The sequence below is a fragment of the Choloepus didactylus genome, chromosome 8 (assembly GCF_015220235.1).
Source record: "Choloepus didactylus isolate mChoDid1 chromosome 8, mChoDid1.pri, whole genome shotgun sequence".
NCBI lineage: Eukaryota > Metazoa > Chordata > Mammalia > Pilosa > Megalonychidae > Choloepus > Choloepus didactylus.
The window spans coordinates 9,477,992-9,498,026 of record NC_051314.1 but is presented as its reverse complement, the minus strand read 5'-3'; the positions used below and the strand labels follow the sequence as shown (position 1 = coordinate 9,498,026).

The following is a 20,035-nucleotide window of genomic DNA, read 5'->3' as shown; positions in this document are numbered from 1 at the left end:
GAGACCCTCTCTAAGCCAAATCAGCAGGTGGACTCACTGTCCTCCCCTGCTACCCGCGACACGACTCCCAGGGGTGTAAACCTCCCTGAAAACGTGGGACATGACTCACAGGGATGAGCCTGGCCCTGGCACCACGGGATTGAGAAAGCCTTGTTAGACCAAAAGCGGGAAGAGAAATGAAACAAAATAATGTTTCAGTGGCTGAGAGATCTCAAATAGAGTTGAGAGGTCATTCTGGAGGTTATTCTTATGCATTATATACATATCCGTTTTTAGTATTTAGTATTGGAATAGCTAGAAGGAAATACCTGAAACTGTTGAACTACAAACAAGTAGCCTGGATTCTTGAAGACGACTGTATAACTATGTAGCTTACACTGTGTGACCACGTGATTGTGAAAACTTTGTGGCTCACACTCCCTTTATCCAGCGTAGGGACAGGTGAGTAGAAAAATGGGGACAAAAAGTAAATTAGTAACAGGGAGTGCTGGGGGTGTGTGGGTTGTTTTGGGTGTTCTTTTTTACTTTATTCTTATTCTTTCGCATGTGTGGTAATGAAAATGTTCAAAAATTGATTGTAGTGATGAATGCACAACTATATAATGGTACTGTGAACAACTGACTGTACACTGTGGATGGATGACTGCATGGTTTGTGAATACATCTCAATAAAATTGAATTTAAAAAATTAAAAAAAAAAGAAACACCTTATTTTTAAGCCCACCACTCAGCAAGCACGCCATCTTTGTTTGCTGAGGTGACTGAGGGACGGAGGAACGGGTGGTACGTGAATGCGAGATGGTCCCTGGCCCCGGGAGCCCCCTGCCGAGGCCCTGCACACACCATCTGGCTAGTGTCTGTCTTCAGGTCACCTCCCTGCAGTCTGTGGGTTCCGGGATGGCTTGCTGTGGCTGACAGGAGGGGCTTCTGAGTGCTGTCCCTGGAGGGGATGGAGGGGCCCGGCCCCTCCTGGGCTGGCCACACGGCCCCTGAAGCACAGTATAGACGGCAGGCAGGGAGGAGGAGGAGCAGGGCTCCACCTGAGTGCCCCCAGCTCCTTACCCCAACAAAGCCTCGGATTCCTGAGCCTTTTCTCTTGCCAGTCACCTCCTGAGATCCAGTCAGGCCCCAGGCTGGGGCCAGGTCCAAACCAGCCTGAGCAGTGGGGACGGTGGACGGGCGCACTGTGCACAGCCATTCCCAGACTCCTCTGAGTTAGGACCCTGGGCGAGAGCTGAGCAGGACTTGGTATTTCCAGACCCATGAAAAGCAGACACTGGCTGGTCCTGTTTTGAGCCCCCAGACACCTCCAGCCTCCTCACCGCCCCTGGGGTTTTCCTTACTACTAACAGAACAGGGGCCACCTTGTCCGGAGCCAGCTGCCACTGAAACATTCCTCACCTCCGTGAGGCTGGTAACAGGCCTCTCCGAAGTGGAAACCTGTGGCAGACGGAGGGCTCTGCAGAAGGCACCTTGCCCTACCCCAGACCCCTGGGCTCTCCACTCTCATCCAGGCTGACCGCGGGAGGCCCTGCCTCGATGGCTGCCATTGCCCCTCGGCACTCCCTGCCTCCGCCCCCACCCAACCTGAGGTAGGTGCATACTCCTGCCCCTCATCCCTGACAGGGTGTCCTGTCACTGTCACAGCCAAGTCTAGACCCCTCCAAACATGCTTTCCTGCCCCTCTCCCTGCTCCAGCTCTAGGTCCCAGGGTCCACGCTCTCCACTGCCAAGAAGGGCCACTGCTTTGGCCAGCCAGAACAAAGCCACAACCTGGAGGGCCCAGGAAGCCTGGAGGCCCTGGGAAGAGGCTAGGCCAGCCGGAACGGAGGCAGCACGGAGCAGCTGAACGGCCCACAGGGAGAAAGGAGGAGAAAGGAGGAGAAGGGAGCAGGGGTGGGAGAGTCCACATGGAGAAATATCAGGCCCAGGGTAGGGGCTCAAACAAGAGCCCATCTTTCCTTCTGGCTAGGCTGCACGGTGTCCAGAAACAAGCAGAAGTCAGGGAAAACCCTGGAGCCCACCCGCCAGGCTCTGTGGCCCTTGGGCAGCCACAACTCTTGCGCTCCGTCAGATGGTGGCTGGAGGGTGGTGCTGGGCAAGGAAGCCCCTACTCTCTTTAGGACTCAACTTCCATGCCTCAAAGAAGAGGGGGTGAACCAAGGCATAGCCGTGGCCCCTTTCACACTGAGAGGCAGGGTCATGGGTTCCAGCCCTGGCATCACCCCTACAAGCCATGTGGCCAGGCTCTGACCCTCCTCTGTAACAGGGAGCGAGTAAGTGCCCCCCTCAAATGGATTGGATGTGATAATACTAGGGTGACGTAATGTCTCCGTATGCCTGGGACAGTCCCCCTTTGTACCCACTGCCCTGGCACGAGCAATAACAGCGCCCCCTTATACCCTCTGGAGGATCCTGGTAGGACATTAACTTAAGTCAGGGATGTGCACATCACAGTGCCTGGCAAATTTAGTGATTTCAATGATTATTAAAATCCTAGTTCCTGATTGTGCTGGTTACACAAATCTGCATGTGATAAAATGGTGGAGCTACAAGCATTGCACCAATCTCGATTTCCTAGTTTTGGCCTTGTGCCTGGTGACGTAAGATGCTACCACTGGGGAAACTGAATCAACGGTACTTAACAGACATTGGGAACTCTATTCTTTTGTCTCCAGTTATACTTGGGTATTTACTCCTACAAACTTATTGCTGAGATGAACAGATCCTAAAAACCTCACACATGGGTTTACAAAGTAAAATATTAACCTTAATCTAACCAGAGGTGACTCCCTCCTGCCACAATCCAATTACCCAGAGTCCCCTATCAACTCAGCAATCAGTGACAAAGGCCCACAGGAGGAGAAGAGCTGACACAAAGGCCCCCGCACTTCGTCCATTAAGCCAAGCCCCACTCAGTCGCTGGCCTGGTCTGGCCTTCACAGCAAGACATAGAACGCAGTGAAACGTAAGAGCTAACAACTGCAGTATCAAAAGAAAAGAGTTGACAGCCAGCCCAGAGGGCTGGGGACATCCAGTGCGGGGACAGAGATGAACAAACACACTCTGGCCCTAAGAGGAGTGGCTGTCTCAGCACCTGAGTTCACGACTCAACCAGGAATTGTGGGAAACTGGAGGCTGAGCCAACTCGGGCTGCTCCCCTGAAGAGAGGGGGGACGTGTGGGAGACATTTCAGGATAGCGCCACCACAGAACGTTTTTGGAATGACTGGTGCTTAAAGTGATATCCTCGGGGTCTGGAAAGCTTACATTTGGGGACCCACAGGTGGAGCCTGTCGAGAAGGCCATCTGCCCTGCCACAGGGCCTCAGCCTCATCTCCCCACCGGGGCCGGCTCCTGAAGGGTGCCCAGGCCTTGTCCTGAGCCTCCACGCTGCCTGCTCTCTCTAGCTAAGGGAGGGGACAGTCAGGAGCCCAGCTCCAGGGCCCGACCACCATGGGCCCTGCGATGCTGCCACCGGGCTGTGCAACCTTGGGCAACTTCCCTAACTTCTCAGCATCTTGGTTTCTTAATCTGTAAAATGGGGTCACTGTAAGGATTCAACAGGGCGACACACAGACAGTGCTCAGTAACAGGAAAGGGTGCACAGGAAACATGCAGTAAGTGCAGCTCTCAGCAGCGCTGCCATTGCTACTCTATGCAGAGGGACAGACTCTGGAGCTGAACTTTTCTACTCCAGCTCCAACTCTGATTTGAGCTGGAGGCAGTGTCCCTCAAGGCCAAATCATGAGCTTTGTGGAGCAGGCTCCTGAGTCCTACCAGGAAAGCCCATGATGGGAGGGCAATGGACGCACATTAAGCTCAGGATACCCTTGCTGGGACAGAGTCAGCCTGCAAGTCTGCGTGGCATAGCCTCTGGTGTCTGCATGGCATGGCCCCCACCTTTCAGGTCCTGCAACATCTCCCAGGGCATAAACACCAGGAAACAAGGTGGCACTGCGGGGTTTCTGTGCTGTGTGGTCAAACGTGCACCAGCCTGATTGCTCCCAGGCTGGACCCTCTGAGTCCTCATCACTCGGCCCAGGACTCACCACAGACCATGTTGCCCATGAGCATGTGCTGACCAAGAATGTGACTGGACAACCCAGAGGAGGCTCAGGCCCAGGGAACCACCTGAGCTGCTGAGCTGGAGTGACACAGGCACCAGGCAGAAGCTTTCTGGAGCTCATGACCAGCAACAATGGGGCAGGGGCAGAGGCAGAGCCTGGCAAGAACGGTTCTCCTTGGGGCTCGGCTCAGGGCAGGCTGTTCAGGGGATGGGATGTGCTAATCAGAAAACAGGGTCTCCACAGGGTCCAAGGGCCTCTGGGTTGGGCCCTGACACATAATGCCCCCTGCAAGCCTGTGCTGCTTCCTACAACTCTGGGAACACATGGCATTTCCTCTCACTCTGGTGTCTCCTATCACTGCCTGAGGCCAGAACACAGCGGGCATTTGGTAAGGCTTTGAGCATGGCCCTGCAGGACTAGCTTCCTGCTCAGAGGGGCACAGACAGCCCAACCCACAGCCCATCTGCAGGCAGTAGTGGTCCAGGATCAGTGCTAATGAAAGGAGCAATCCTTCACCTGCTGGTGTGGAGAACGGCCATTCATTCCAACGTTCAGAAGAGACAATGATGGGTCCTAAGGCCTGTTCCTTCCCTCAGCTCATTATTATGCAGTAACTCATATGATCTTTATTTAGCATTTGATCCTTCTTCTAAGCTGAAAGCTTTATAAAGGACCACACCTGCTTTTGCTCATGCTAGAATCCCAGGGACCAGCAGAGAACCCGATGCATGGATGGAAGAATGGATGGACAGATGAGTGGATAGATGGATGGATGGATGAGTGTGTGGGGTGGATGGATGGGTGGATGAGTAGATGGGCAAATGAGTTCATAGACAAGCAGATGGATGGATGAGTTCATAGATGAGTGGATGGACAGATGGATGGGTGGATGACTGGTTGGACGGATAAGTGGATGGTTTGTTGGACAGATGAGTGGATGGACAGATGAGTCCATGGACGAGTAGCCAGACAGATGAGTGGATGGATGGAAGAGTAGATGGACAGATGAGTGGATGGACAGGTGGATGGACAGATGACTGGATGGACAGATGAGTAGATGGCTGGACAGATGAGTGGATAGACAGATGAGTGGATGGACAGATGAGTGGATGGACAGATGAGTGGAAGGATGAATGAGTGGATGGACTGATGAGTAGATGGATGAGTAGATGGATGGATAACTGGATGGACAGATGAGTTCATGGATGAATGGACAGACAGATGAGTGGATGGGTGGATGCATAAGTGGATGGATGGATGAGTGTATAGATGGATGGGTGGATGGTTGAGTGCATGGACGGATGGGTGGACAAATGAGTGGATGGTGAGTGGATGGATGGATGAGTGGACAGATGGATGGGTGGACAGATGGATGGGTGGATGAATGAATGAATAGACAGAAGAGTGGGTAAATTAAATTGTGGTCTGCCATCACATATCCAGTAAGAGCCTTTTAGAGCTCTTTCTGCTCCCTAATCAATTCTGGTCAGATTAAAAGAAATAATTCTTTGCTAGGAGAAAAGGGAAAAGTTTATTCAGTAGAGAAAGCCTTCTTGGAGCATCAATATAGATTAAAGAAAAAAGAGCAAGCAGGAGAGGGAGAGAGCTTGAAGGTGCTGGCTCCTTGGGTGGCCCAGCCTGTCTGCTTCAACTGGAGAGCCTCCCAGGCAGATGATGGGTCTGTAGGGAAGCCTGGGTGACAGGAAGGACAGGGACAGGAGAGTGATCAGAGACAGGGATGGGAGAGGGACAGTGGCAGCGATAAGAGAAGGATGGGGGCTGATGGGTGGCAGGACAGGGTCAGGACAGGGATGGGATGGTGACAGGAAGGAGATGAGACTGGCTGTTGGGGGCTGAGGCAGTGGAGGGGCTGTCATGGCCCTGTTGGGTCAGAGGCTGAGGGGAAGGCAAGCCTGGGCTGCCAGGATGCCAGCACTGGGAAGCCCTAAGCAGTGGGGACACTGGCCACAGAGTCCAACAGCTCTGGGTCTGTCTGCAGTCCCCTTTGGCCCACCACTGTGATGGGAAGAGCCTGTGACTTGAAGATCTGATGAAACCTCTCACCTCAGGCTTCAGAGCCCTTTCCCCTAATGACCCTCAGCTGCCGGGGAGGGGAAGCCTGGTCTCATTTTACAGACAACGAGACCAAAGGGGTCGGAGCAGATGTGGAAGGGCACCTGGTGAGCTGGAGCAGAGCACAGCTGAGCACCTAATCCTCCCAACCGCAGCCTTGGCCCCCCAGGTACTCCGGGTTAGGTCTGGGCTGAGCCCCAAAGCCTTGTGTCTCTGCCAGGAGTATAGCCTGATTCTGGCCAATGTCTCTCAAGCATCCAGTTCATCTGATCAAAACCAGGATGTGCTTTGCCTGGTTCAGAGGGAAGGTCCAAAGAGTGGACAGACATTAGGAGGAGTCAGGTGACATGAAGATTCTAACTCACCAAATGGCTCTGGATTCACCAGCTGCCCAGGAGCCTCAGGAAGTCAGCTCCATGCCCTTGGCACACACTGACTGTGAGCCACAACAATCGCTGCTGTTGGAGCTAATGGTGGCGACTGGCTCGGGGCTCAGAGAGGAGGCAGCTTGCCCAGCCACCCACCTGAGCCGGGCCCAGGGCCTGTGTCCACTCGTGGGGATTATGAGGGTTTCTAGAGAGAAGCGCCAGCGGACCTGTGCTCTTGGCCTCTCCTCTTTAGACCCTCCATACAGCCTTTGAAAATGCTGGGAATGCTGCCACTTGCCTTAGAGAAGTATCCCAGAAGCTATCCATTGTTTTTAAAATTGACTTTGCTGCTGGGATTTAAAAATCAGGAAATTCCACACAAAATTCCTAAAGAGGGAAGGGACTTCTTTAGTCAACATATTAGTTAATAGAGATTTGGGTTGAGGTCCCAAATCTGTATTCTGGTTAAATCTGGATCTCTGGCTTCACTTAAAAATCATGGGATCTGGCCCTGGGCCTTTGGTGGGATGGGGCACATGTGCTCCAGGTCCCATCGGACCCCACCAGCCACTGCCCCGGCTGACCCGAGGCCCCGCCCCTGAATGTATCCGAGTTCCCCTAGAAATCCTCCACTCTCTCCTCCAGCCTCACTTGCCCACCTCTGCTGAACCCGCCTCCCATGGGTGTCCTCAGCACAAAATCCGAACTCCTGACCACAGTCCACCAGCCCCACATGACTGACCCCTGCCAGGCTCCCCTCACCATGGGCTCCTCCCCACCTTGCCCACTACCCACTCCAGTGCCCCCTTGTTCTGCCTGCCACACATGCCCTGTCCACTCCCACCTCAGGGCCTTTGCACACCCTCTGCCCAAAACACTACCCTCTCTCCCCATGGCATATTTTCTTGTCCTTTGGGTTTCAGCTCATATGTGACTTCCTCAGAGGCCTCTGGCTCCAGCCATTGCCCACCACCTCACCCTATTTCTATCTTTAGGAGCCTCAGCACTGCCTGAAAAGCGAGCCCCACGGCTAATGTGCCTGGATTTGAATGCTGACCCTGCCACGTCCTTGGGTGAGTCACCTGTCTTGAGTGGGCTCGGTTTCCTCCCCATCAATGGGATAACACCTCCCACCAGGCTGCTGAGGATGAAGTGAGCTGGCCCACGTGCAGCATGCAGGACCGTGGGGCTCAGAGCACATGCAGCAGCCACAGCAGCAGCTTCTGCTGTTACCCTCTGCATCAGTGCCCCCCACCCAGTCCCCCGCTTTGGCCAGCACTGGGGTTTATAGCCTCCTTGTAAGCAAATGCTTATAGGTCAAACAGACCCTTTTTCAAACAGCAGCTGGGTGCTCCCTGGTGTCATGCTACGCTCCCCTTCCCACATGCCCTCCTTTCTACTGGGGCGTCAGGGTCCACCTGGACCCCACTGTGGGGAGCCTTTCTTCAAAGGGACAGAGCACGCAGGCTAATGGGTGTGGCCGACCGAAGATGGCTCCACTGCCCCGGCCTTAAGAACTTTGCGGCCTGCCCAGAGCAGATGCCCTTTAAAGTCCCCCTTCCTGAGGAAAGCTTCCTCGCCCTCTTCCCCATCAATCAGCTTCACACAGAACCCTACATGACCCCGTGTCCTCACGCAAGTGGTGAGCCTCCATCTCAGACAGCTCTACCCACTGTGCCACAGCTGGGAGGCCTCACCAGGTGCAAACCCAGCACCTGACTGCCCTGGAGCCATCCGTGGGGGCTAAGGAAGTCTGGACAAAATGCCTGGAGTGAGCTCCCAGAGACCGTGGTGCTGGGGTACTGCAGAGCTGGGGAGGGCCGTGTGGCCCGGCTTGTCTTTGCAGGAACAGCCTGAGCAGAGCAAGGGTGTGAGGACGGGCTCTGAGGAGGCTGACAGAGCGCTTCTGCGTTCCCATCCTGGGTGGTGGGCTTTTTTAAAGCTTCCCCCTTTTCTTTCTCAAAAACTGCTTTCAAATAAAAAAAATCTGCTCAGGGCTTCCAAGAATCTCACCTCCCAGCCACCTATTGGCTTCACTCTGCAGCAGGCACCTCATATACAGTTCCATTCCAACTTCCAGAGGTCCTGCCAGGGCAACGCTGGGTCCCATTTTGTGGCTGAGGAAGCTGAGGCTCACAGCAGTTGATGGAGCTGCCCCGGGGTCCCAGCCAGGGAGTGGCAGAGTGAGAGTCACACGTGGGGTGGCTCACCAGAGCCCAGCCCGTGTCCTGGGCAGTATTTGTTCCTGACTTTTAGGGTGAGCCAATCTACCTGCCTTCTGCTGGTGCCACATACCGTGACCCTGAGCCTCCATCCCCTCCTCGTCAGGGGTTAGGAACGGGGGGAAGGGGCTCAGGCTAGAGGCCTGGGGGCCATCCTGTCCTTCCACACCCATGCCTTCACTACTCGGAACTGCCAGGCCCTGGGAGCATCAGCTCCCGCCTCAGCCCTCACTGCCCACTCTGCTGCAGGCACACAGGCTGGCCTGGAGACTCCGGAGCTTGCCATTATCTTAAGCAAGATATGCCTCTATACCCTTAAGCAAGATATGCCATTCCCTCGGCCTGGAAGCCTCTCTTCTCCAAGCCCATGTGTCCTGGCTTCTGGCCACCTCTGTCTCCCCCCACCACAGCCCTGCTGCCTGGGTCCAAACTCCACCAACATCCTGACACCAAGCTCCTTTACCTGCCTAGACTCAGCTGGAGGCCAGGCGCCATCTCGGCCAGAGGCTGCCCCCAGGCTACCCAAGCATTCAGCTGGCTGTGTTCCTGGGTCCCCCTGCACCAGCCCAGGCTGGCTTGCCCCCCCCAGCCTCTGGAGGACAGCAGGCTCCCAACCACGAAGACCCTCTGCTGGCTGGTGACCCAGTGACCAGCAACTGGCACACAGCCTGATCAGGCCTCGAGACCCCCTGGGGAAGAGGATGATGGGGAATGGGGGCCCCGCTCTCCCCGGCCACAGCCAGTCCCCAACCCAGAAAGGAAAACAGCGTCTCTGATGCCATCTTCCCATTTGTGCACACCCACCCCATCTCCACATATAAACATGAGTTCCACCAACACCTCTGATGTAGCTGGGGGAGAGGAGGAGCTGGAGGGTCCCCAGGAAGAGCCAACCCCTGAAGCACAGCACAGCATTCAGGCAGCCAAAACCCCCGCCTTCACCCTGAGAGCCCTGGGGTCAGATGTGGATTGGGAGGCCTGTTCGTGGGTGGGTGGGTGGGGGGGCGCTGGTCGAGCACAGGCCCTGTACTCACCGTTGGAGCGGTGAATGCAGGTGTGCTGGTTGTCACTGAGGAAAAAGCCACTGTGGCACTGGCACTCGTAGCTGCCCATGGCATTGACACAGATCTGCTGGCAACCACCATTGTTGTCCTGACACTCATCTACATCTGTGAGAGGAAACAAGAGATGGAGAAGGAAATCACACTCGGGGCTGGGACCAAAGAGTGACAGGTCTGTGGGAGGTGACGCAGTCAATTTCCCCAGCTACAATGAAGGGGCTCCATGGGGGTGCTCCACAGGGATGCTCCATGGAGGGACTCCATAAGGGTACTAGACAGGGGTACTCCATGGGGGTGCTCCACGGGCATGCTCTATATGGGTGCTCCATGAGGGTACCCCACGGGGATGCTCTATGGGAGGACTCCACAGAGATACTCCACAGAGGTGCTCATGAAGATACCCCACCCAAGTACTCCATAGGGGTAGCCAGCAACGACAGGAGCCACCTGACCTGTGTGCTTCCTGTGTCCCAGACATGTTCCAAGCACCTTACCTGTATTAACTTCTTTGGTCCCCTAAGTAACCTTCTAAGTCGGATCCAGTATTAGCCCATTTTATAGATGAGGAAACTGAGGTAGGAAGAGGCCAAATCACTTGTCTCAGGTCCCACGTACAGTAGGTGGCAGAGGCAGGATTCAAACCTGACTCCAAAACCTGGGCTCTTACCTGTGGTGTGGGATTCCGCCTCTCTGGGAAGACATGGTACCTGTGCTGTCCACCCCCAGCACAGGAGCCAGCCAAATTCCGCCCCCTCTCTGTACTCAATCACACCCCTGGTCCACAGGCAGCGCACAGGCCCTCGGAGCTGTGGGGCGGCTGGGGCCGGGGCAGCCTACTGCACCAGGAGGCTTTCTGCCCCGTGACTGATTTCCAAAGCCCAAAGAATGGGTAGGTTTTTCAAAGACCCTGACCTCTGGCTGCCAGGCCTGTGCCGAAGGCTGTCAAGCAGTCATGACCACTCTCCAGGAGACAGACCTGAGGGCCGACACTCGTTCTGACCAGACGCTGCAGGCACAAAGGGTGCTTTTGGCTGTAAAGAGCCTTTATGGAGTTCTGGTCCTGAACAGAACAGCATGTTTCAATTACCAAAGTCATAACCCCCTACTCTGTCAGTTTGTTTAATGAAACAAGGGCTTCTTAAACCTTAATGTTCCATGTCTGTATTGTCATTTTAATAGGCAAATATATAAAACCACAAAGGCAGTGTGAGCTACTGGCTGTTTCTAACCAATCTTCCTGACCCCCAACACATACACACATGCCCAACTTTCGGCATTACGCTTTTTATGTAGCTCTTGCTAACGTGGGTTTTACTGCTGGGACCAAAAGGATGCTAAGGAGGTAACGAGCCAGGCAGAGTGACCTGCTTGACTTCAGAGAGGACACAGCTCTGGAACTGTTTGAACTGGGTCCTAATTAAGCTCATGGACAACAGACTGCTTTACCACCCAAGAGGGCGTGCAGCTGCCTTTGAGGCCAACAGTGAGGTGGGTCATTCCCATCTGGCAGCTCAAATGTCAGCTGTGTGGCAGCTGGAGAAGGGAGGCAGCTCTGAACTCTAAAAGCCACCAAGGGTTCCAGCTGAAAGGGCAAAGGCGGCTCCTGCTAAGAGGAGCTGCAATATCCTACCAGCCGCCGAGGGCGGGGAAGGGGGAGCCTGGTGAGGGGGAAATGGATTATTCTGGATCCTTTCTCCACTCCACCAAATCTCACTGACAGCTCCTTCCAGGCCCTGAGCCAGCATCACCTCTGCCCCTGGGTGTGGTGAGTGGCTGCCTCCCCTCCACACTCAGCAGTGGACACTTCGTGGGTGCTGCCTGCAGGGTCTAACTCTCCCCCCTAAGCCAGGCCCAGGGTCCTACTCCCCTCCTAATAACAACACAGCACTAACCCTCCTGAGTACTCAGGCTGTGCCAGGCACAGCCCTTCATGGCTATCCACCACTCGAACCTCACAGCCACCCTGTGACATGGCACCAAGTCCGTTTTACAGATGAAGATGTCAAGCAGCGAGGGCTGAAGTAACCTGTGCGAAGTCCACCTGATGCCTTGCTCCAGAGCAAGCTGTGCGTGCCGGCAATCACCTTCCGACAGGGTTGGGAAGCATCAGGTGCTCCTGACTCGAGCCGGGGTCCGGCGTCAGCATGAACACCTGCTTGTGAACCCCACATGCAGACGTCAAGCCAGAGTCAGGCCAGTAAGACCCAGGAGGTGCCCATGCACACGCTTCACAGCGCGCTCTGAGTGAGGGTCGCTGTTCCTGGGACTCACTCCAGATCCTTCTCCAGTCACAGGTTGAGCCTTTACATCCGTGGTTCCCAGACTCTGCTCCACATCTTGGCTTCCTCAACCCTGGTAAAGATTCAACTGGTGAAAAACTAAACAGATGCAGATGCTCAAATGCTGAGTTTCCGGTGCAGATCCACCACTTTGTCCCTTTGTGAACAAGCCCCCTGGTGCCACCCATCTGCAGCCATCTGGCCTGACCCCTGTCCTCACCTCTCTGGGGGCTAAAAACCGAAGGGCCATTGCCGTAACACATCACAAATGCTCCATCTGGCAGCGGGGCAGAGCCTTGGGAAGGGGCTCTCTACACTAGCAGAGAACAGGGACTTGCCAACACTGAGGACTTGTGAGAAACCGATGCAAGGTCACATCAACATTTCTTCTCCCCTCTCCCAAATGTTAGAGCCCCAAAATTAAGCAGTCAAGGAGAGGGGGCTGCCCTCTCTGCATCCTTTTTCCATTCAAAGGAGGCGCGGCCCAAACACAGGCTCCCACGTTGGGCAGGAAATCGCGGCTGCCAAATCCCTTTGGATAGCCTGTTGCTGTTACCAACTTCTCTGGGGGCTGGATTGAGGGCCTCAGGCCCCACCTTGGACCCCCTGGCACTTTGCATCCCCAGCCCTCCAAACAGGACCCACAGCGAGGTCTGAGGAGGGCCCGCCTGGGACACTAGGTTTACCCGGAGGCCCTCGCCAGGCCTAGCACGGTCCCCTGGGAAATGCTCAGCTCCCTGGCTCCCTACAGGGGCAGGCCCAGCACACCCTGCTTTTTGGTACAGCAGCACTCGGCATGGGCTGTCAGGAGGACCTCTCATGGCAAGGAGAGAGTCTTCATATAGGGGTCAGAAACCCTGGCCCTGCCCACAGGAAGCGCCCCACAGGGCTTTAGAGGCAACAGGCCGTGCCCTCCAGGAAGTCTTCTGGGATTGCTTTGGGTACAAGCAGTCTTCTTCCTTTCTCTCTCCCATGGGCTGATGGGGCCTGTATGGCTGGCCCTGTATGAGAATCCCATCCACCTCCCTAATGCCAGAAGTGAGCAGCAAGGTGGCTGGGCAGAAGTGGTGGCTTTCTTATCAGAGGTAAGTGACACTCCTGGCCAGCCAGGCCCTGGGCTGAGCTGCTCATGCACTGTCTTCATGAATCTACACAACAGCTCCACACTGGAGTATGGAACTCATCATCCCCATTTCTCAGATGAGGAAACTGAGGCCTCAGATGAAGAAACTCAGAGAGGGGAAAGATGGGCCCCAGCCATAGAGGCGGGTTGGGGGAGTCTGAAGCCCGGTGAGCCCAGCCCAAAGCCCTCCCTCTCCATGATGCAGCTTCTCTGAACAAGGAGGCAATGTGGCCCTGAGAGTCACACTCCCTGGGATTTATGCTCCCAAACCTCCCGAGCCCCACACTCCTTCTTTCCAAGACCCAGTGTGGAAGCCCCCTCCTCCATGAGATCTTCCCGGTGGCCCGCAGAATTCACGCCCCAGCCCTGGCTCCCAGACCAGGGCTGCCTTTGTTTCCTAGTTCCTTCCTTCAGCCCTGTCTTCCTGCGCCTGCTCTGGGGGCAGGACAGGCCTGAGTCTCCTTTACCTGCCCAGCACTCAGCAGAGAGTTGGCAAACAGAGGGCACTCAGGTGTCAGCAGGATAAACGGAGTGGCATGGCCTGTGCTTGCATGTGCCCGTGACAGGGAGCTTGCTACTACACAAGGCCAGTCCACTCTGCACAGCACTGTCCCAGGGCCTTCTGGGCACAGAAGGGGGGCTCATTCAAGCATCTTTTCAACCTGGCCCCGCCTCTCCAGCCACTCTCCAGCAGCCCCCCAAGTGTCCAATGTTCCCTGGTCACACACCCCTTGCTCACACTTCCTTGATGGACACACGCTGCACCCTTCCCTGGAGCAGAGACCCTCTCCCTCTTTGTCCAGTCAGAAGTTCTTGCCCTTCTAAATCCACCAAAATATCCTCGTTCATCCACCTGCTCCATGAGCAGCTATGATGTGCCCACCCCACACGAGCTGCCCGGCCTCCACAGTGCAGTGACTGGTTACTCACTGCCTCCGTGAGCCGCCAGCGCATCGGCCAGAGCGCCAAGAGGGGAGGCCGGAGGAGCCCCGAGAGAGGCTCCTGGAGAAGGCGATGCTGGAGCTGGGCAGGAAGGGAGGCGCCGAGACCCAAAGCCTGGGCTCGTGGGGGGAGGGCACACACAGCGGAAGGCTGGGGCCACTCGGGCAGGTGGGTAGTGCTGGGAAGTGGCCAGGGAAAAGGCCGAGCTAAGGAGGCGTGGGAGACCCAGGCCACAACACAGAGGTGACAGCCTGGCTGGGCAGCGGTCGCTCAGTGTCCTTCACGTGTCACCGCTGGGAGCCACCCACCTGTGCACCCCCGTGTGACGTGCCCCTTGACCATGGTCCCCAGCCCGTGTTCTCACCAATCCCAGCCCTGTCTGGGTGCCCCCGCCCCCATTCCACCAGTCCAGCTGGCAGCAGGGACAGTCCTTGGGGAACACATCTGTGCAGCCCGACAAGCCAGACCAATCACCAAACCACCATGGCCTGGGGCTGGGGTGGGGCCCATGCGGAGTGAGGGCCGGGAGTCACCTGGAGTCACCTGCTGGCAGCTCCCGGTCTTTTGTCTTTATCATGGCCAGGGCTCAATGTGCCCAGAAGGCAGCAGCGCCTCAGCAAGGGGTCAGGACTTAGCTACAAAGCAGAGAGGAAGCTGGGGGCTCTGCTTGGGGAAACCCTTTCAATTGGCAATAGGAGAACTGAAGGATGCCATGGGCAGAGGGGCCCCCAGAGGCCTGAACCCTGCAAGCCTGCGGCAGGGCCTTCCTCTCAGCTGCCTGCACCAGCCCAAGCCAGCTGGGTGAGGGTGCCCCCCGGTGACACACAAACGCACCTTCTGACTGGGGTGGGGGAGGCAGGCAGAGGTGCTGGGAAGCGAGAGGAGGCCGAACCAGGATGGTCCCTGCTCCAGGGGGTCCTGGCTGGTGGGGTGGGAGGCACCCTCAGAAACAGACCATTGGAAGGGGTCCAGGATAAAAGAGGGCCTTCATTCCTTGGAGAATGGGGCCGAGTCTGCACCCTCTCTGCTCCCCAGCCCGAGGCCCAGCAGAGGACGCAGTGAGCAGTGAGCACGCATTTGTTGGGCCAGCATCTGTGGGAGGAGGAAGGCGGGGGGGGGGGGGGGACGGGGAGGAGGGGCCATGCTCCCCGCAGTGTCTGGCCCTATCCCCACCCGGTCCCCTGGTCCCCCAGACCCGAGCAGCGGCTTCTCCTTGAAGTCCCTGTCTCCATCTGTGCAGTCACCAAGGCCTGCTGGCTTGTCCTCAGCACTGGATCCGGCCCACCTCTGCCCCATGCCCACAGCCTTGGGTTGGTGCTGAGCCTTCTCTACAGGTGTGGGTTGCATCCCCTCCTGGCTTTCAGGGCTCCGCCTCCCCCTCTCAATCCCTTCTCCGGGGGCAGTGGCCCCTGTGATGACTCTAGTCTGATCCCAGAGGAGCGAGTCCCAGCAGGGTCCCTTGGGAGCCCCCACCTCCTCCTTGACCCTCCGGGGCCCGCAGATGCCCCCTCCCACCCCAAGCCGGTGGCTGAGGCTTCTATCTGGGGTGAGGCCCATATACTGCGAGTGACGTGGCTGTTCTTAGAGCGATGCCAAGAGGCTCTAGACCAGTCTGCGGCCAAAAGGCCTCTGCAAGCAGGACTGGGGTTTGCCCCTGAGGGTTGCTTCTTGGCCCAAGGTGCTGATGTTGGTTTTATTCTTAGCTGGCTGTTTGTCCTACTTTGGATCAAGAATCCAGGTTTGCAGTTATTTATAATAACTAAAAATTACTTCTGGATCCAGCTTTGGTTGCTTTGTGTTTCCCATGAAGGTTTTATGACTTGAAACAGAGACTCTGTGTTCTGCCTGGACTCAACCCATGGTTTCCATGGCTGCTGGGAACCTACTGTGTGTCAGGCCCTGTGCTGGGCTCCAGTGTTGCAGCTCCCACTGAGGGCTCAGGAGATGGGCAGAGGCACTGGCCCACCTTAGGAACCGAACTTGACCTCCAACACAGACAGAGGCCCCCTGGTTCTGAGGGCCAAGGCCCCAGTGCTCCCTGGCTCCTCTCACAGGCAGGCTTAGGCAGAAAAGCTTCCTGGCTATCAAACGGCTCTTGCAAAATTGCATTTGATGAGTTAAGTGTAAATAAATGAGAACCATATGGATTAGATTTCGGGTAAAATACACATGGGTCTTAAGAGCTTGGAGGCTTGGGGCCTGCCAATTTCAAAATTCTCCCTGAGCCATCAGAGGTGCTGGCACAGGCAGGCAGGAGGTATGATGGAGCCTCCCAGGACCCCGCTGGTTCCTGGGCTGGGCAACAGCTTGGGCCATCCCTGGGGCTCCGATTCCCCAGCAGGCTAGCTGTGTGCTGCAGATACGGGGCCACCTTCTGTGCCCCTGCCTGATGGAGCCCCTCAGGCTGGGCCTGAGTCCAAGCTCAGAGTTGGGAGATGAGGCACATGTGTTGTAAAGTCATGTCTAGATGGGGACACACTGTGCAGATCAGCAAGCTCCACGCTCATGTCCAGGCGGGGGCCTCCGGGCCTTGGCAGACCCGAGGAGCCAGCCCAGAAGAGGCTGGAGCTCTGTGGAAGCCTCCTGGCCTTCAGGGTCTGGTACCCGTGTCATCTGTCATCTGAGCCCCACCTTCCAATTCAGGCCTCTGTCCTACAGCCCCCAACCGATGGCTGACCAGAGCTGCCTGAACATCTCTAAGGACGGGGCGTTTGCTCCTGGCTCAGGCTTCTGACTGTTCTTCCTTACAGCTATCCTCAGGGGTCCCTGTGACCACCACCCGCGGTTCTGGTCCTTGCCCCGTGAGTCACACCAGATGGGGACGAGATTTAGGGAGAAACTTGCGGTGACCTTGGGCAGGCCTCTGAGCCCTTTTGGGCCATAGCACACCTGGCTCGTGAGGTTGTTAGGAGAGGCAAAGCACGGAAGGCCTCAGCGGATGTGTGCAGTTGCTGAAGAGCACTGCTGCCAGGGCCTCGGGAGGCCACGGACACGAGTGTGCTGAGGGATGGCGATGTCCTTCCACCTTGGAAAAATGACAGCAAGCCACATCGGGAGGGAGCGTTTAAGCCCCGCCTTAGCCCCTGGTCTCCAAGCACAGCAGCTTCAGCTCCTTCACCTGTTTCCTCCCTGACGGAGGCTCGGGCTGCTCGCTGCCTGGGCCCTGGGTTGGGGCCTGCCAGGTGGTGCGAGTTGGCCCAGGTCTGGACTCAGTGCCAGGAGTGGGGTCTGCTTGGGCTGTGGGACAGGCCATAGCCTCTCATGCTCTGCATATGCCACCTCTTTAGTTTTCCTCCACTCACTTTTTTTAAATTGATAAATAATTCATACAATGTAGAAGACACCATTTTCAAATGCACACGACTGGTTTTCAGTATATTCACTTCTGTGCACCCATCACTACTTATTGCAGCACATTCCTATCCCCCCAAAAGAAACCCCGTACCATTAGCAGTTAGTCCCAACCACAGACTTGCGTCTGTCTCATGTATTTGCCTATTCTGGACATTTATATAAATGGAATCACACAATATCTTCCTTTGGTGACTAGCTTCTTTGACTTAGCATGACGTCCTCAAGGTTCATGCATGTGGTAGCATGTACCAGCACTCCATTCCTTCATGGAGCTGAATAACATTCCATGGACTGGATGGAGTACCTTGGGTTTTGTTTCTACTTATGGCTATTGTGAATAATGCTGCTAGGAGCACTTGTAGACAAGCTTTTGTGTGATCTTGTGTTTTGCATTCTCCTGGGTATATACCTAGCAGTGGGATGGCTGGGTCATATGGTAAATCTATATTTAACTTTTTGAGGAACTGCCAAACTGTTTTCCACAGCGGTTGTCCCATTTTCTATTCCCACAAGCAATTCATGAGTGCTCCAATTTCTCCACATCCTCACAACACTTATTTTCTATTTGATTATATCCATTTTAGTGGGTGTGAAGCGGCATTTCAGTGTGATTTTGATTTACATTTCTCTAATGCCTAACGATGTTGAGCTTCTTTTCATGTGTGCTTACTGGCCATTTGTATATCTTCTTTGAAGAAATGTCTATTCAGATCCTTTGCCTATTTTTAAATTGGATTATATCTTTTCATTATTAAATTACAAGTGTTCCTTATATATTCTGGATACCAGATCCTTATTAGACATGATTTGCAAATACTTTCTCCTTTTAAGGTGGCCTTGGGCATTCAGAACTACACACTGAGCACAATGCAGATGTGGGGCTAGGTGAGTGATGCACCCGCTGGGGTGATTTCACCCTCCCTGGCTTTCCCGCCCACCCACTCACCAATGCTGCCTGAACCCCACCTCTGGGCCTGCCTGCTCCACTGCTCTCCTAACTTGCCTGGCTGACTCAGCGCCTCCACTTAGAAGTCCAACAGGCAGGACAAACCTAGCAAGGCCCAACTGCACTCTCAGGTCCACCTCCCACAAACACAAAGCAGAACAAAACGAACCATGGCCCTACCTTCAGGCTGTCGCATTTCAACACAAGGAGCAAGCCCCAGTCACTTCAGCCAAAACATGTGGCAGTCAGTCTTGAAGCCTTTTTCTCTGAACCCATGTCTAATCTGTTAGTGGGTCCAGACCTGTCAGCTGCAAAATAAAGCCCAAGCATGAACCCATCTCCCCACCTGCATCCCAGGATTGCCGGCTCCAAACACCATCATCTCAGGCTGGATCACTGCAATAGCTTCCATTCTCCACTCAGCAACCTCTGAAAATGCCAACCAGCCAGGCCATGTCCCTGCTTGAAAGCCTCCCACACTGCCCTGCTTGCCAAGGAAAAAAAGCAAGCTCCCTTCCCCGGCTGACCAGGCCTCTGCGACCTGCCCCTGCCCGCTGCCCCGCCCACACCCCTCACCAGCCTCCTCCTTGCTCGTCCAACCCCGAGCACACTGGTGTCCTCGCTGTCCCTGACCGTGGCTACCTTGTTCCCATCTCAGGACTTTGCCTTGTTCCTCTGCCTGGAACATTCTGTCCAAAGCTTCCACGGCTGGTGGCTTCTCCTTGGCTCAGATGCCACTCCTGAGAGAAGCACTCCCCACCCGCCAACCTGGAGCAGCCCCAAGTCACTCCATCACGTCGCCCCATCCTCATTCCTCCAAAGAAGTTGCATCTACCTGGTATTTTCTTTTACTGTGTTTCTGTCTCTCCCCAGAGAATCCAAGGTTCTGGGAACTGGGGCCATGTCTGTCTTGAGCACATCTGTGGCCCAGGGCTCTGCACAGTGCACGGGGCACACTGTGTGTCTGCAGGCTGTGGGTGAACAACAAACGGAGAAGCACTGGAACGTGGCTGGGGAACGGCGCTTCTGGCTTGGGCATCTGGCGGCCCTGGCCGAGGCCTTGCCGCCTTGCCTATCAGGGCTGAGCTGTGTGGCCAGTGGAGCCATCTCCATCCTGGAGGGCTGCCCGGGGAGCCCTGGGATTCTAGGAGGCAGTCAGGGAAGGCAGCTCCAGCTGTGATGGGGTGGGTGAAGGCCGAGAGGGCAGAGGCCATCAGCACCTCCAGAGACGTGAGGGAAGGTTGGTCAAGAGGAGAGCTGGGCTTGCCTGACAGCCTTCTCCTTGCTGAGGGGGAGCGCCCCGCTATGGAGGCAAGCACGGCCCTGCTGGGGTGCTCTTGTGGGGAGATAGTAAAGATCGAGAGACAGAAGGGCTGGAGCTTCAGTGCCATGTCATTCAACGAACAAATAAGCTCACACGGCGGGCCTCAGTGAGTGCAGCTCACTCCTTCTGAGTGTCTTCTCTGGCAAAAGGACCCAAGCCTTATACTAAAGACACGACACTCTAACCAGGAAGCAGGGTGGAGAGGAGAGGGGTTTGGTAAGACAGTGGGATCCCCTCTCGAGTTACAGTTCATTGACCTTTGTCTGTACCTCCT

At 55.6% G+C, this 20,035-nt stretch overlaps 1 protein-coding gene across 7 annotated transcripts in view; it reads right to left on the bottom strand.

The window, feature by feature from the left end:
• SCUBE1 (signal peptide, CUB domain and EGF like domain containing 1) overlaps positions 1-20,035 on the bottom strand; it is a 145,582-nt gene that overhangs the window by 88,357 nt on the left and 37,190 nt on the right. For 5 of the 7 annotated variants that reach the window (XM_037848437.1, XM_037848438.1, XM_037848440.1 and 2 more), the window contains one exon: positions 9,767-9,901. In XM_037848437.1, the coding sequence (XP_037704365.1) occupies positions 9,767-9,901 (135 nt within the window). Of the gene's footprint in view, positions 1-9,766; positions 9,902-18,783; positions 18,912-20,035 lie in introns of those variants that run through there. The other 2 variants (XM_037848442.1, XM_037848443.1) reach the window with 2 other exon arrangements.